Source organism: Neophocaena asiaeorientalis, unplaced genomic scaffold (assembly GCF_003031525.2).
Source record: "Neophocaena asiaeorientalis asiaeorientalis breed wild unplaced genomic scaffold, Neophocaena_asiaeorientalis_V1.1 scaffold7, whole genome shotgun sequence".
In the NCBI taxonomy this organism is placed as follows: Eukaryota; Metazoa; Chordata; class Mammalia; order Artiodactyla; family Phocoenidae; genus Neophocaena; species Neophocaena asiaeorientalis.
In genome coordinates, this window is record NW_020185337.1 from 6,816,028 (window position 1) to 6,828,556 (window position 12,529).

The 12,529-nt window shown below is 39.0% G+C and overlaps 1 protein-coding gene across 2 annotated transcripts in view; it reads right to left on the reverse strand.

Annotated features, from left to right (window-relative positions):
* Positions 1–551: 551 nt before the first annotated feature.
* Positions 552–12,529, reverse strand: part of SCOC (short coiled-coil protein) — a 36,243-nt gene continuing 24,265 nt past the window's right edge. The window contains exons 1-4 of one of the 2 annotated variants that reach the window (XM_024736202.1): positions 10,592–10,772; positions 4,056–4,127; positions 3,602–3,685; positions 552–2,159 (exon numbers count right to left, since the gene is read on the reverse strand). In XM_024736202.1, coding sequence (XP_024591970.1) covers positions 2,083–2,159; positions 3,602–3,685; positions 4,056–4,127; positions 10,592–10,772 — 414 coding nt within the window. In that variant the 3' untranslated portion in view covers positions 552–2,082. Of the gene's footprint in view, positions 2,160–3,601; positions 3,686–4,055; positions 4,128–10,591; positions 10,773–12,529 lie in introns of those variants that run through there. The other variant, XM_024736203.1, reaches the window with a different exon arrangement.

Consider the following 12,529-nt stretch of genomic DNA (forward strand, 5'->3'; position numbering starts at 1 on the left):
CTTGGATCCTTTTCTTTGAATTCTTTGCTTTTATTTTTTAAATTAAGGTATAATATCCTATATTTGTTTTAATAAGAATAGTATCCCCGGACTTCCCTGGTGGCGCACTGGTTGAGAATCCACCTGCCAATGCAGGGGACATGGGTTCGAGCCCTGGTCCTGGAAGATCCCACATGCCGCGGAGAAACTAAGCCCACGCGCCACAGCTACAGAGCCTGCGCTCTAGAGCCTCTGAGCCACCACTACTGAAGCCTGCGCGCCTAGAGCCCGTGCTCCGCGACAAGAGAAGCCACCGCAATAAGCCTGCGCACCGCAATGAAGAGTAGCCCCCGCTCGCTGCTACTAGAGAAGGCCCACATGCAGCAACAAAGACCCAATGCAGCCAAAAATAATACAAATAAATTAGTTAAAAAAAACAGTATTCCCTTAAACATCCAGTAACTGGTACTTAAATAAGATATGCTACTTATCCTGTGGCTTTGAACAACCCCGATACACCACTGCACCACTGTATATATCCCAGTTACTTCGCAACAATATCAAAACACATGCAATTTTTGAAACAGCCTTTTATTAAACAGCAAAGCATAATGGCAATACAGTTTTAAATGTTTAAAAATTAGGTCACAAAGGGATGCAAAATGTTTGCAGTATGACTATTATATATTCATATAGCTAAAGTCATCAAATCTTAACACCAATACAAACATTAAGATTATTCCATGATTAGCCTAAATTTAATAACCATAAACTATATTAGTGGATCTCTTTTCCTATTTAATATTTTAACATTACTTCTGATACCGATTTCTTTACCACCAAATGGAATGTACAAACTAAATTTTAAAAAAGTGTTAAATGACTAAAACTCTGCAAACCAGTAGTTGGGTTTACAGAAAATTCTGGGAGAAGTAGTGAGATAAAATACTGAGAAAGCATCAATTAGTATACATGTAAAACTCTCTCATTTTATTCATGATTCTGATACTAATACACTTTTTAAGGGACTTTGCAAAGTTGATCATCTGGGTACTGCGAATAAACCTGAGACCAAATTTTATTCTCTTCTAGGTATGGTTTATATAAGGTTAGCCAAACTTAATCCATTTTCTTATATATTCCCCCCGGCCCAAATCTAATCTGTGCCAGAGATAACACAAATCTGGAGTAAAACTGTTTGGAGTTGGTTACAAGTACTTACCAAGTATTGAATACTTCTCCTACTCTATTTCTATTTTTCCTCAAAATTTTCTATTTCAAACACACACACAACCAGAGCTCATCTTTTCAGGTATCAAGTGGATTATTTTGTGCAAAGGAAGTTTTTAAAACCAAATCTTCCCAATACGATAATTCAGTTTCAAAGAAAAATCTTCATCTTTATAGCCCCCGTTTTCAATTGATTAAACAGAAACCAACTATCCTATCTTATTACTAAATATAACAAATAAGCCCTAAACTGAGAAAATATCTTATTTTGGTTAAGTTTCAACAGAGTTCGGGCTACTCTCTTAGATGATTAACTACTGAAATTACTTTTTACAAATGTGAAACCAATTTTTTCCTTAGGGGAAGGAAAATGGGAAGAAAGCAAATGGAGAAGAGGCACACGATGGTGGATAGGGTATATAAAGCTGTGCATTCAGTACGTGATTTTGGTCACTTTTTCACAACACGGTGGTTATTTTCTTGTATCTCTATGCCTATAATAAAAGACAATGCTAAACCTATAAATCAAAGCAAGTTTGATATAACATTCATTTTCAAGTTTCATAAATATATGCATTTCTAATTATAAAGTCTCTACAATACCTTTGCACATTTTCATAGACTAACATAATACACAGACTCATGAAAGTCTTCTGTTATGCTCTTAATTTTGCTTAGGTCTGACATTATCTTCATAAATACTCAGTGAAGCCACAAACAAAAGTACTATAACTTTTGGAATCTATCCAAGTTTTAAAGAAAAAATGATCAGCAGCAATTCCATAAGACATAAGGGATATCAATCCCTTATTTTCTTTTGCTTTTTGTATCAGTTGTTTGAAAAACACTAGAAGCTGACATGAGGTTTTCTATCTATTGTCCAAGAACTTGGTTTTCTGATTTTAGCTTCAGATTTTCTTCCTTAACTGCATCTACTCTTGCAGAGAGATCTATATGAGAAATAAAAAAGCGCATTGTCAATAAAATGATGGCAATGACTCCGTGTTATAAAATGCTTATTAAGATTCATTCTTAAAAGAAATACAATCCTTACATTTTCTGTTTTTAAACTCAGACTACTTTAGAAGTTAAGGTAAAGAAAGTAAACTGAGTGCAAATCAATAGCCAAAATTCCTAAAAAGAGATTTCATATTAGACTAAATGTTATTCTTTGTTATTCTTTAATCAGCATTTTTGTTAAGTAGTTAACTCTTAAAATGGTTATTTTAAAAAACACTGTTTTTAAAATGTGAATTTTGGTTCATATCATCATAAAACCATAATGTCTTTACTAGTAATATTTAAGACAGTGTAGTAGGTGAACATAACTGAATTCACATACTGGATATAGGCAGTCAGTTTCCAAGCAATTGATTGTTTTGTATTTTTACATTAGCAAGAAATTCAAAAGAGCAGGTCTTGATGATTAAAAAAAGAAGATACCACACCTCAGTCATTCAGCAACTAAGTTACTGAGGTGCCTTCTAAGAGACAGGCACTGTTCTAGAGGCAACAGTAACAAAAAAGGTCCCTGCCCTTAACCAGCTGACATTCTAATGGGGCTTAGGGTGGGTGGGGGTCAGGAGAAAAAGCAAGAAGGGTAAGGGTCACAGGAAGCCAAGGGCGGTTGTCCTGTGATACAGTATTGTCAGGGATAGCTATTTTGATTAAGGAAATTTTGCTAGAGACCTAAAGGAAGTAAGGGAATGAGCCACATGGATATGCAAATGACTAAGGGAAAAGATTCAAGCACAGGGGAACAGCAACTGCTAAGACCCTGAGGAGAAGCTTGCTGAAAGAACAGCAAGGAGGCTGAAGTGTCCCAGTCAGGGAATGTGACAGGACTGAAAGGTAAAAGGGAAGTGAGAGACTTACAGAGAGGAACCTGGCTTCCATTAACTGTGAAATGGGAAGCCACTGGAATGACATGATCTGCTCAACCTGTTTTCAGAAAAAACCAGCACCACCTCTTAATTTCGTTGAAAACCAAAAGATGTTTCACTGGTGGAATTAATTTTATGCAAGACATTTAGAAAATGGAAAAACTCAGATCAGTTCCCTTATAATCCCTGAGGCTAATACACTGATTTTACACTCAAATAAGCTTTATTAAAGTGGACTTAGTAACACAATGCAGGGACTTAAACGGGGCTCATTATGTTAGATCTTAAAGAGGGAAGCATAAGAACACTATTTGACTTCCTTATTGAAATGTATCTGTTCTTTGAAATTACCAGCCAAAGCTACAGGCAGGAGAGGAAAAAAACAAAGTAGACTTTGAAATTTATACTTTTAAAAACTGCACAGTAACAAATAAATTTAGCAATTTGCTTACAATTACAATTTCAATTACCTGGATGTTAGTCAAGAAAAATACAAAATGCAAGCTAACCTTCAAGGGTGTGTTGGAGTTCCAACACTTGATTAATAAGTCGTGTTTTCTCCTCCAGTTCCACCTGATTTTCAGCATCAACTGCTGTAATGAAAAGGTTCAGATTTACTATTAATATTAGCTACCATTTGTGTAGTATAGCACTTAAAAGATCTGCAAAATGGTTTATATTCATTCTTACTTGACTTATACAAGAGCCCTGTAAAATAAAAGGTTATATCCCACATGGCAGATGAGGACACCAAGGTGAAGGTAAAATGTTTTGCCAACATCTCATAGTTAAAGAATGGAAGTTGCCTTAAATCTTTTCTAGAACTAGATGGGATTATAAATAAGTACACTGGCCCAGATCAAAGCCTTCTAAGTATTGATTCTCTGATCTTTCTATTGCTTAATAAAGCAATGTATGCGCCACAAAACCAGGAACATACAAAAAGGAAAACGAAGAACATACCATCCATGTCAGCATTCATCATCTTCGGTAACAAACTTTTGGGCCTTGGATACAAAATTCTTGATGAATGGTCTGCAAAGAGAAAAAGTTAGAAACACAGACATATAGAGTAATGAAATATAAGCTTGTTTTTCAAAAGAAAATTAAGTGACCCAGTAGGACTCTTTTCACATGCTTTACTAAGAATACCCAGTGGGGAAATAAGCAAAGAATATTTACAGTTTACAAAGAGAAGTATTAAGTAAATAAGAGAAAATGTTGAGTTTCTTGGTACGCAAAGAAATGCATAATAAAATACCACTGTATATTTCGTAAAATATTTTTCTAAAACAAGATAATGATCAACGCTAGTGAAGTTATGGAAAAACTAACACAAAATATTGGACACAAATTTTAAACGTAATATTTTTGGAAAGCAGTACAGTAATAAACAAGATTCATAAAAACATTTAAATATTTTTTACAAAGTAATTTTACTCTTGGAAATTTAGCCTAAGGAAAATTAAGAAGGAAAAAAATTACATCTATAAAAATCTACTTCAACCTTATTTATAACCCAGTAAACTGGAAACAACATAAACTGTCCATTCAGAGCCTGGCTGATTATAGTTGCCATTTCTAATGAAGTGGCTACTAAAAATAATTATGACTATAATAACATGAAAGAATGTTTATGCCATTGTATATTCACTGATGTAAATTATGTGAAAAATCTTCAGTATGGATAAAGAACGCACAGCAAATTGAAAAAGCTCTTACATTAAGGATAATGGCAGCAAGGAAGACAAATCTCTCTAAAAATATTCTTCATTATTAAAACATTGTTTCATATATACCAATTAACACTTTTTAAACATAAAATTCAAAAGAAAAATACTCGTTATCTGAAACACTAATATGGGTTAAATGAAAAATATGTACTTGTCACCTCCTGGTTATAGTTAAAATAGATTAATTAGGATGTAAATGAGTAAATAAATATTAACATTTTCTTGTGTCCATAAAAGGCTCCAAAATATTAGAGCACTAAATCCTTGTGAAACATGTTCTGCTCTATTGCTAACATTCATTTCACATGCAATGTACTCAAAATTTATTAAATAATGTACCAGATTATTACTGAAAACAGATTTGTTAACCAATCTAATTTACTCAGTGAAGCAACTTAGATCTTAGTCAATGTTGTTACTTTCTTCAAGTATTTATTGAGCACCTACTATACCCAAGGCGTTGTTATGCCTCCATATGCTGAACAGTAGAACCCAAACCTACTGAACAAGGATGTCTACATACCAGAACTAGAATCACAATCAAAACAGTGATCAGTGTATTGTATATTCCCTCATGACACTTCAGATGCTGGCATGAACATGGCAATAGAATGCTCACTGTACACATGTATAAACTACCTCTCAAGTAAGATATCACTCAGTCTAAAAAGAAAGATATTAAACCTCCTTTACACATAGCTTTATTAAAGAAGTAACACTAAAAATAATGCTTAATACATCTACCCCAAGTCTTCCCACTTATACAGAATTAGCGCTACTCTCCCTGTTTTTTTTTTTTTTTTTTCGGTACGCGGGCCTCTCACTGTCGTGGTCTCTCCCGGTTGCGGAGCACAGGCTCCGGACGCGCAGGCTCAGCGGCCATGGCTCATGGGCCCAGCCACTCCGCGATATCTGGGACCTTCCCGGATCAGGGCGCAAACCCATGTCCCCTGCATCGGCAGGCGGACCCTCAACCACTGCGCCACCAGGGAAGCCCCTCCCTCACTGGTTTTAATTATCAGGTTCTTTGTACTTCAGAAAAAGTTTTAAGATAGATAGGTAGATATAGTTGCGTACACACACACACACACATAGATGACCCTTGAACAAGGGTTAGAACTATGCGGGTCCACTTACATTCAAATTTTTTTCAATAAATACTACTACAGAACTACACGACCTACAGTTGGTTCAATCTGGAGATGCGGAATTGCGTATATGGCAGGCTGGCTGTAAAGTTATATGTGGATTTTCAATCGTGCAGAGGGTCGGCACCCCTAACCATCGTTGTTCAAGGGTCAACTGTATAAATATGTGTGTATATGTGCATATATATGTCTATACACACACACACACACATAAATCCAGATTATGAAATTTTTTTCAAAAAGTCTTTAAGTCATTAAATGCTTTGTATAATAGTATTCGAAGACCACACTTCAAAAATTATTCTTCTCCATTCAATCAATGTGTCTTCATAATTGAAGAGGAAGAGTGCTAGCAGTGAAAACTTTATTTGGCCCTTCCCCGAGAGAAGAGCACTTTCATACCACTTCAACTATTGATACTTGTCTGGGAGGGATGACAGAGGTAACAGCCAAAAGCAAAAGTAAGTGATCTTGGGAATACTCAGCAACAGCAGACTTCCACTTGGCTATCTTCCCTGCTACATGAGAGAAGTATTCCCCATTTTTTAAAAGTTTGCTTTATGCCACTTCACTTGTATAAAAGACCTACATTAGTACCTGTTTTGCTAAACAAAAGAAATCTGATGAGGATTTTCACTTTTGTGAAAAAAGGCAAAAAACAAAAATAGCATTCAGCATGTTTTGCAGCAAGGTGTTACAGAGGCAGCACTCACTCTGAGCAGTGACACCAAGCTCCTTCCCTGAGAACTACACTCAGCATCTCAGCCTCAAGCCACCACAGCTTTGACCTGTGTCTGTGAGCATCCGTGTTCTATTTATTTTGTGCATCTGTTAGCAAGATGTGTCCTAAGATAATTGCTTCATCACTTTACGCCATTTCAGCTTACAAAAGGTAGGAATGCTCTACTTTCAGATAGTAGGGGGAAACCTGTATATTAAATCCTCCATATTTCTAATATCCAGTCTTTTTAAGAATATACCTGAAACAGAATTCTCATGACAGCTGAGAAGAGTGATATGATACACAAGTCAAAGCAACAGATAATCACAAAATCAATGCACTCAACTTTGAAATCAGATCTAGTATAGGGATGGGTTATACTTCTTTTGCCCGTATTTTAGTCTAATACTAAAATTAAACCCAGAAGTCTTCCATAAATGCAAAGTGTTCCAGGCTGACCAATGTAGTAGGTAAGGAAAAAGAAGCCAGTTTCTGAAATTTTGGCCACATATAACCCAAACAATAGAAAATTACTCTTAGAAAAACACATCCAGATTGGGGTGGAAGCAAGAGCACAAAAGCAGGGTGCAAGGATGGTGCTATAGGATATACCACATAACCCAAGACAGCACTACTCACATCATAGCCCATGTAAGATTGCCCTGAGGGCTGAACAGTGCAAAACCTGCCCAACTGTATATGGCAGCCATATGCAACACCAGAGTATCACCGGCTGCCTCTGCATGACAACAACAAAAAAACACAAGTAGCAATTTTTTCTTATTGTGATGTGATCAAATAAACCAGTCTCAAAACGCTACTCCTGTATATATTCTAAGTCTGTCAGGACATCCAGAGTTATAAACAGATTTATTTTATATATGGGATCAAAAGGTTTGTTGAGCTCTTTAAGTCAAAGTATTTTAGCCATGGATTTTACTTCCTTCAAAATAGGGTCAATCCTCAAACTTTGCAATGCCTACATTAGCACAGTACTACATCATAATATGTACTCGACACAAGATTGAATTTTTCAACTATAAAATTCTTCTTCTCAATCTATAGTTGCTATCATATCAATCCAATGCTGTGTCAGATGTGCTCTTAGGAGTTCATTTTCAACTCCTTCTGCTCCTACACATAAATCCAAACCTGACATTAAAAGAGAGAGAACCCAGGGGCTTCCCTGGTGGCGCAGTGGTTGAGAGTCCGCCTGCCGATGCAGGGGACACGGGTTCGTGCCCCGGTCCGGGAAGATCCCACGTGCCTTGGAGCGGCTGGGCCCGTGAGCTATGGCCGCTGAGCCTGTGCATCCGGAGCCTGTGCTCCGCAACGGGAGAGGCCACAACAGTGAGAGGCCCGCGTACTGCAAAAAAAAAAAAAAAAAAAAAAGAGAGAGAACCCAGACAAAAGTATCTCAAGTGTGGGAACACCGAAATAAATGTGGGGTGCTAAAGCTGATCTGTTTATCCAAAATCTGCCTTAGCTCTCCGCAATGGATATGACTGTCTGGGATTCCTCAACTCTGACCTAAGCCGAGGTCAGATCTCATAAAACTTTTCTCAAAAATCACAGTAAATTTTAGTGCCTATCTTCATCTAGCCTTGGTCAGTGGAAGAGAATCTAGAGTTATTCTGATAACTTAAGTCCAGGGAACAAAAGTATGGAAAGAACAAGGATACAGAAATGTGGCAAGCATTAGTAAAACTTTTCTCAAAAATCACAGTAAATTTTAGTGCCTATCTTCATCTAGCCTTGGTCAGTGGAAGAGAATCTAGAGTTATTCTGATAACTTAAGTCCAGGGAACAAAAGTATGGAAAGAACAAGGATACAGAAATGTGGCAAGCATTAGTAAAACTTTTCTCAAAAATCACAGTAAATTTTAGTGCCTATCTTCATCTAGCCTTGGTCAGTGGAAGAGAATCTAGAGTTATTCTGATAACTTAAGTCCAGGGAGCAAAAGTATGGAAAGACAAGGATACAGAAATGTGGCAAGCATTAGTATCGACCCATTTTCCATGCCCTCAGTCAACTGTGACCAAAGGCTATCATCTTACCAAGTACACCTCTACCTTCTTTTCTAGTATGCCCAACAGTACCATGACATGCTCTTCATAAAAGGCAGTTTAGCACAGTGATTAAGAACATGGATTTAGGTTACCTGGATTCAAATGCTAGCTCTCCTATTTATAAGCTCTGGAACCTTAGGTAAGATTAACATCTCAGCCTCAGTTTCCTCATCTGTAAAATGAGGTTAATAACAGTATGTACCTCATATTTTTGTTGTGAGAACATTATGAGTTGATATATATAATGTGATTGCAACAATACACAGTAGTTATTCAATGTTAGCTATTATCTTTTCTACCTTTTAGCTGTACTTCAGGCCACAAGAAGAATTTTAAAAAATTACCTGGTCCACTTGCCTCATTTTTACAACTAAGCCAAGGCCAAGATGATAATGGCCTACCTAAGACCACAGTAATACTTACATAGACAGAGCCAAGACTACATACAGTCAATGTCCCAGTCTAGTGTTTTCCACCACTCCACCACAGTATGCTCACAACGGAGACCTGAGATTTTGAGACTTTTCTGATATCTACCCAACCTAAACCTCTCAACTTTTCTGCATCTAAAACTGATTTTCATCATCTGTCATCTACTTACTAAAGGAACTAGCAAGACTACTAAACGTCACTGTACATTAATATACTAAATTCTTTACATATATTAGCTCATCAAATCAACAGGACATGGCACTTTACAAACGTGGACCCTGTATCTCAGAAAGGCTACATATCCTGCCTTAGAGTTCACAGCCGAAGTCTGTACCAAGAATCTGAACTCAAATCTAACTATAAAGTCCCTGCTTTTTCCATTATGCAATGGAAGACACTTTAATATGACCCTAATCTAAATTTGCAAAACATTTTGCAACCCCTGATGTCAAATTTCTTTGCTATTTCTACTATCTAAAAAACTGAAGGTAAATTTCATTCACTGCAAGCTGCAACGACTTTCAACATGGCTTGTTCAAGTCCCTTCAAATTCTGACTTGTTCTGGTTAAGTCCAATTTTAAATTCCACAAAATTAAGGGACTGTTTGGCCAAATATTTGATCAGAAATGAGATCCCCAGAGTGGCTAGCTATATTGAGTTTAATCAATGAATGAGTACAGGCACGGAATATATAGGCAGAGCTTTGGATTCTCAGGTACAGTGTTGGGAACAGAGCACACCATCAGTCCTTAATATTATTACGTCATAGTACTGGAATCGATACACAACGAAAATCCTGTCTTTCAGGAATGTCTGTTTCTCCTTTCCAACAATCCTAAGTCCCCAAACTTGTCCAGCAGGACCCCTGAAAGATGCCCATTGAGAAACTAACCCGGGAGCTACTTTCAGAGCCTGAAAAGATGTCGCGAGCCCTGGTTTCACCGCTCACTCGGCTCTCTCCCCGCCCCCGCCTCCTCTCCCCGCCCCCGTCTCCGAGTTCTCCGCCGAGAAGCCGCGGGCTAGTCCAGGCGTGCCAGGTCCCAACCCACCCGAACGCCCCTCCCGCAGTCCCACTTCAAGGCGGACAGAGGCCTTAGCCTCAGGATCCGCGGGGAGAACGCGGCAGGAAGTCCGCGCCACGGACCGCGGGCAGCCCTCCACAAAGGAACCTCTGCGCCCAACAACGAGAGGATGAGAAAAGAGGCTGCGCAGGGGTTCTGCGGGGAGCCAGGCCTCGGCCGCCCACCTAACGCCCAGGCCTTAGGACGCTCTTCCCGGGTCGCCGTACGCCGAGCCGCGTACATCCCGCCCCTCCCTCCAGGCTCTCGTCAGTACCGAGGCCGCAACTCCAGTCGCTCGGGGCCAGGCCCTCCGCGACCCACGACCGCCCTCACCTGCCGTTTGAGGCGCCGGCAGGAGGAGGGACCAGGAGGATACCTCAGGCCTGGACACTCGGACCAACTGCCACCGGCAACCCCGCCCTCTCCGCCCACAGAGCGTGCGCCGAGGCTGGAGTCCCGCCCCGGCCCGGCCCGTCGCCAGCCAATCCCCACTCAAGAAGGGACGCCTGCGCATTAGCTACACGACGCCCCAATCGTCCTACCCCAAACCCTCGGGATCCACCTTTTGCCATAACAAAAGGGCACTGGAATCCAATCAGGGTTGAGGTCGTTGTGGGCGGGTCCGGGAAGAGCAACAGCCAATGACAGTACAGAAGCTAAGCTGAGCGTGCGAAAGCCAGTCCGAGCGAGGCAGTTCCTCAGTCTCAGCCGGTCCGTGAAAATGGGGTCAAGAAATCCAGTGTGGAAAATTGTGGAAAATTCTGACAGCTGTCAGGAAGGAGGTTGGTAAAACCTGGAGGTTGGTAAAACCTAACACTGGGCGAGAGAGAAATCACTCAAATTCAAGAAAAGGACGTGTGTGGACATAACAGAGAAAGTACCCTGGTTCTTCAGTTCTAAAAGCAGACTTTTCCATATTTTTAATTTCCCAAATCGGAAATCTCTTAAGTGTACGTCTAACGGACTGTTCCTCTCCGCATCTTCCCCAAACTAAATTAAAATCCATAATGCGCCGGACCATTTAATAATATTTTAGAACTGAGAAAATACCTTAATACTACTTTAGTGTATAGCACTTTTGCTCACTTTGTCCCATTTGATCCTCACAGCAACCCACAGAAAGAAGCTTAAGAGTAAATAAATTTCCTGCTCAAGGTCATAGACGCAGTGTGAAATGCTGTGTGCCAGGCTTTGGGATGTAATGTGATCAGGCTGGGTACCATTCACAGGTACCTAGCACTTGACACAAAGCAGCATGCTGGCTTTGAATATTTGTTATTGTTTCGGCTTTGGCACATTCTCCTGAGTTGTAGAAACGAGTCACATGTCCACCTGTCTCTTGACTTTTACTTCTAGCACAGTTTGCCAACATAGAGCCTTACTTTTTTTAAGGAATAGATAAGAATTTTTTCCGTTCAGTGTTTGAGATCTATACATTTGACTAGAACTAAGATACACACTATGAGGAAAATTTACTAGAATGCAATGCAGGAGCTAAATACATGAGAAATAAGAAAGATTGAACATAAATCTAACAGGAGTGTCAAAAAGAGAGACTAGAGAGAATGGGTGTGGTCGGTATTTAAAGAGTAATAACTAAGAATTTTTCAGGGTTGTGGAATATTTGAATTAGATTCAAGAAGCACTTGAGCAGGATTAAAATAAGGAATTCTATACCTGGACACATCGTGGTGAAACTGCAGAACACCAAAGACTAAAAGAACTATTAAATGCAGATTTTTTTTTTCTAGAAGAACAGGTTTTTGGGGGGTTGTTTTTTCCTGTTAGTTTTAAATAGGGTAAAATATACATAAAAGACTTACCATTTAAATAACCATTTTAAAGTGTGCGTTTCAGTAGTGTTAGGTATATTCTCACTGTTGTGCAGCCAATCCCCAGAACTCTTTTCATCTTGCAGAACTGAAATTTTATACCCATTAAACAACTCCCCGTTCACCTCTACTGCCAGTCCCTGGCAACCACAACTCTTTCTGCTCTATCGATTTGACTATTTGAGGCACCTCATGTAAGTGGAATCATACAGTATTTGTCTTTTGTGACTAACTTAGCATAACATCCTCAAGGTTCATCCGTGTTGTAGCATGTGTTAGAATTTCTTCTTATTTAAGGCTGAATATTATTCCATTGTAAGTATATACCACATTTGGTTTATCTATTCATCCTTCAGTGGACACTTGAGTTGTGTTTAGCTATTATGAATGCAGCTATGAATGTGCTATGTGCAAATATCTCTGTGAGACTGCTTTCAGT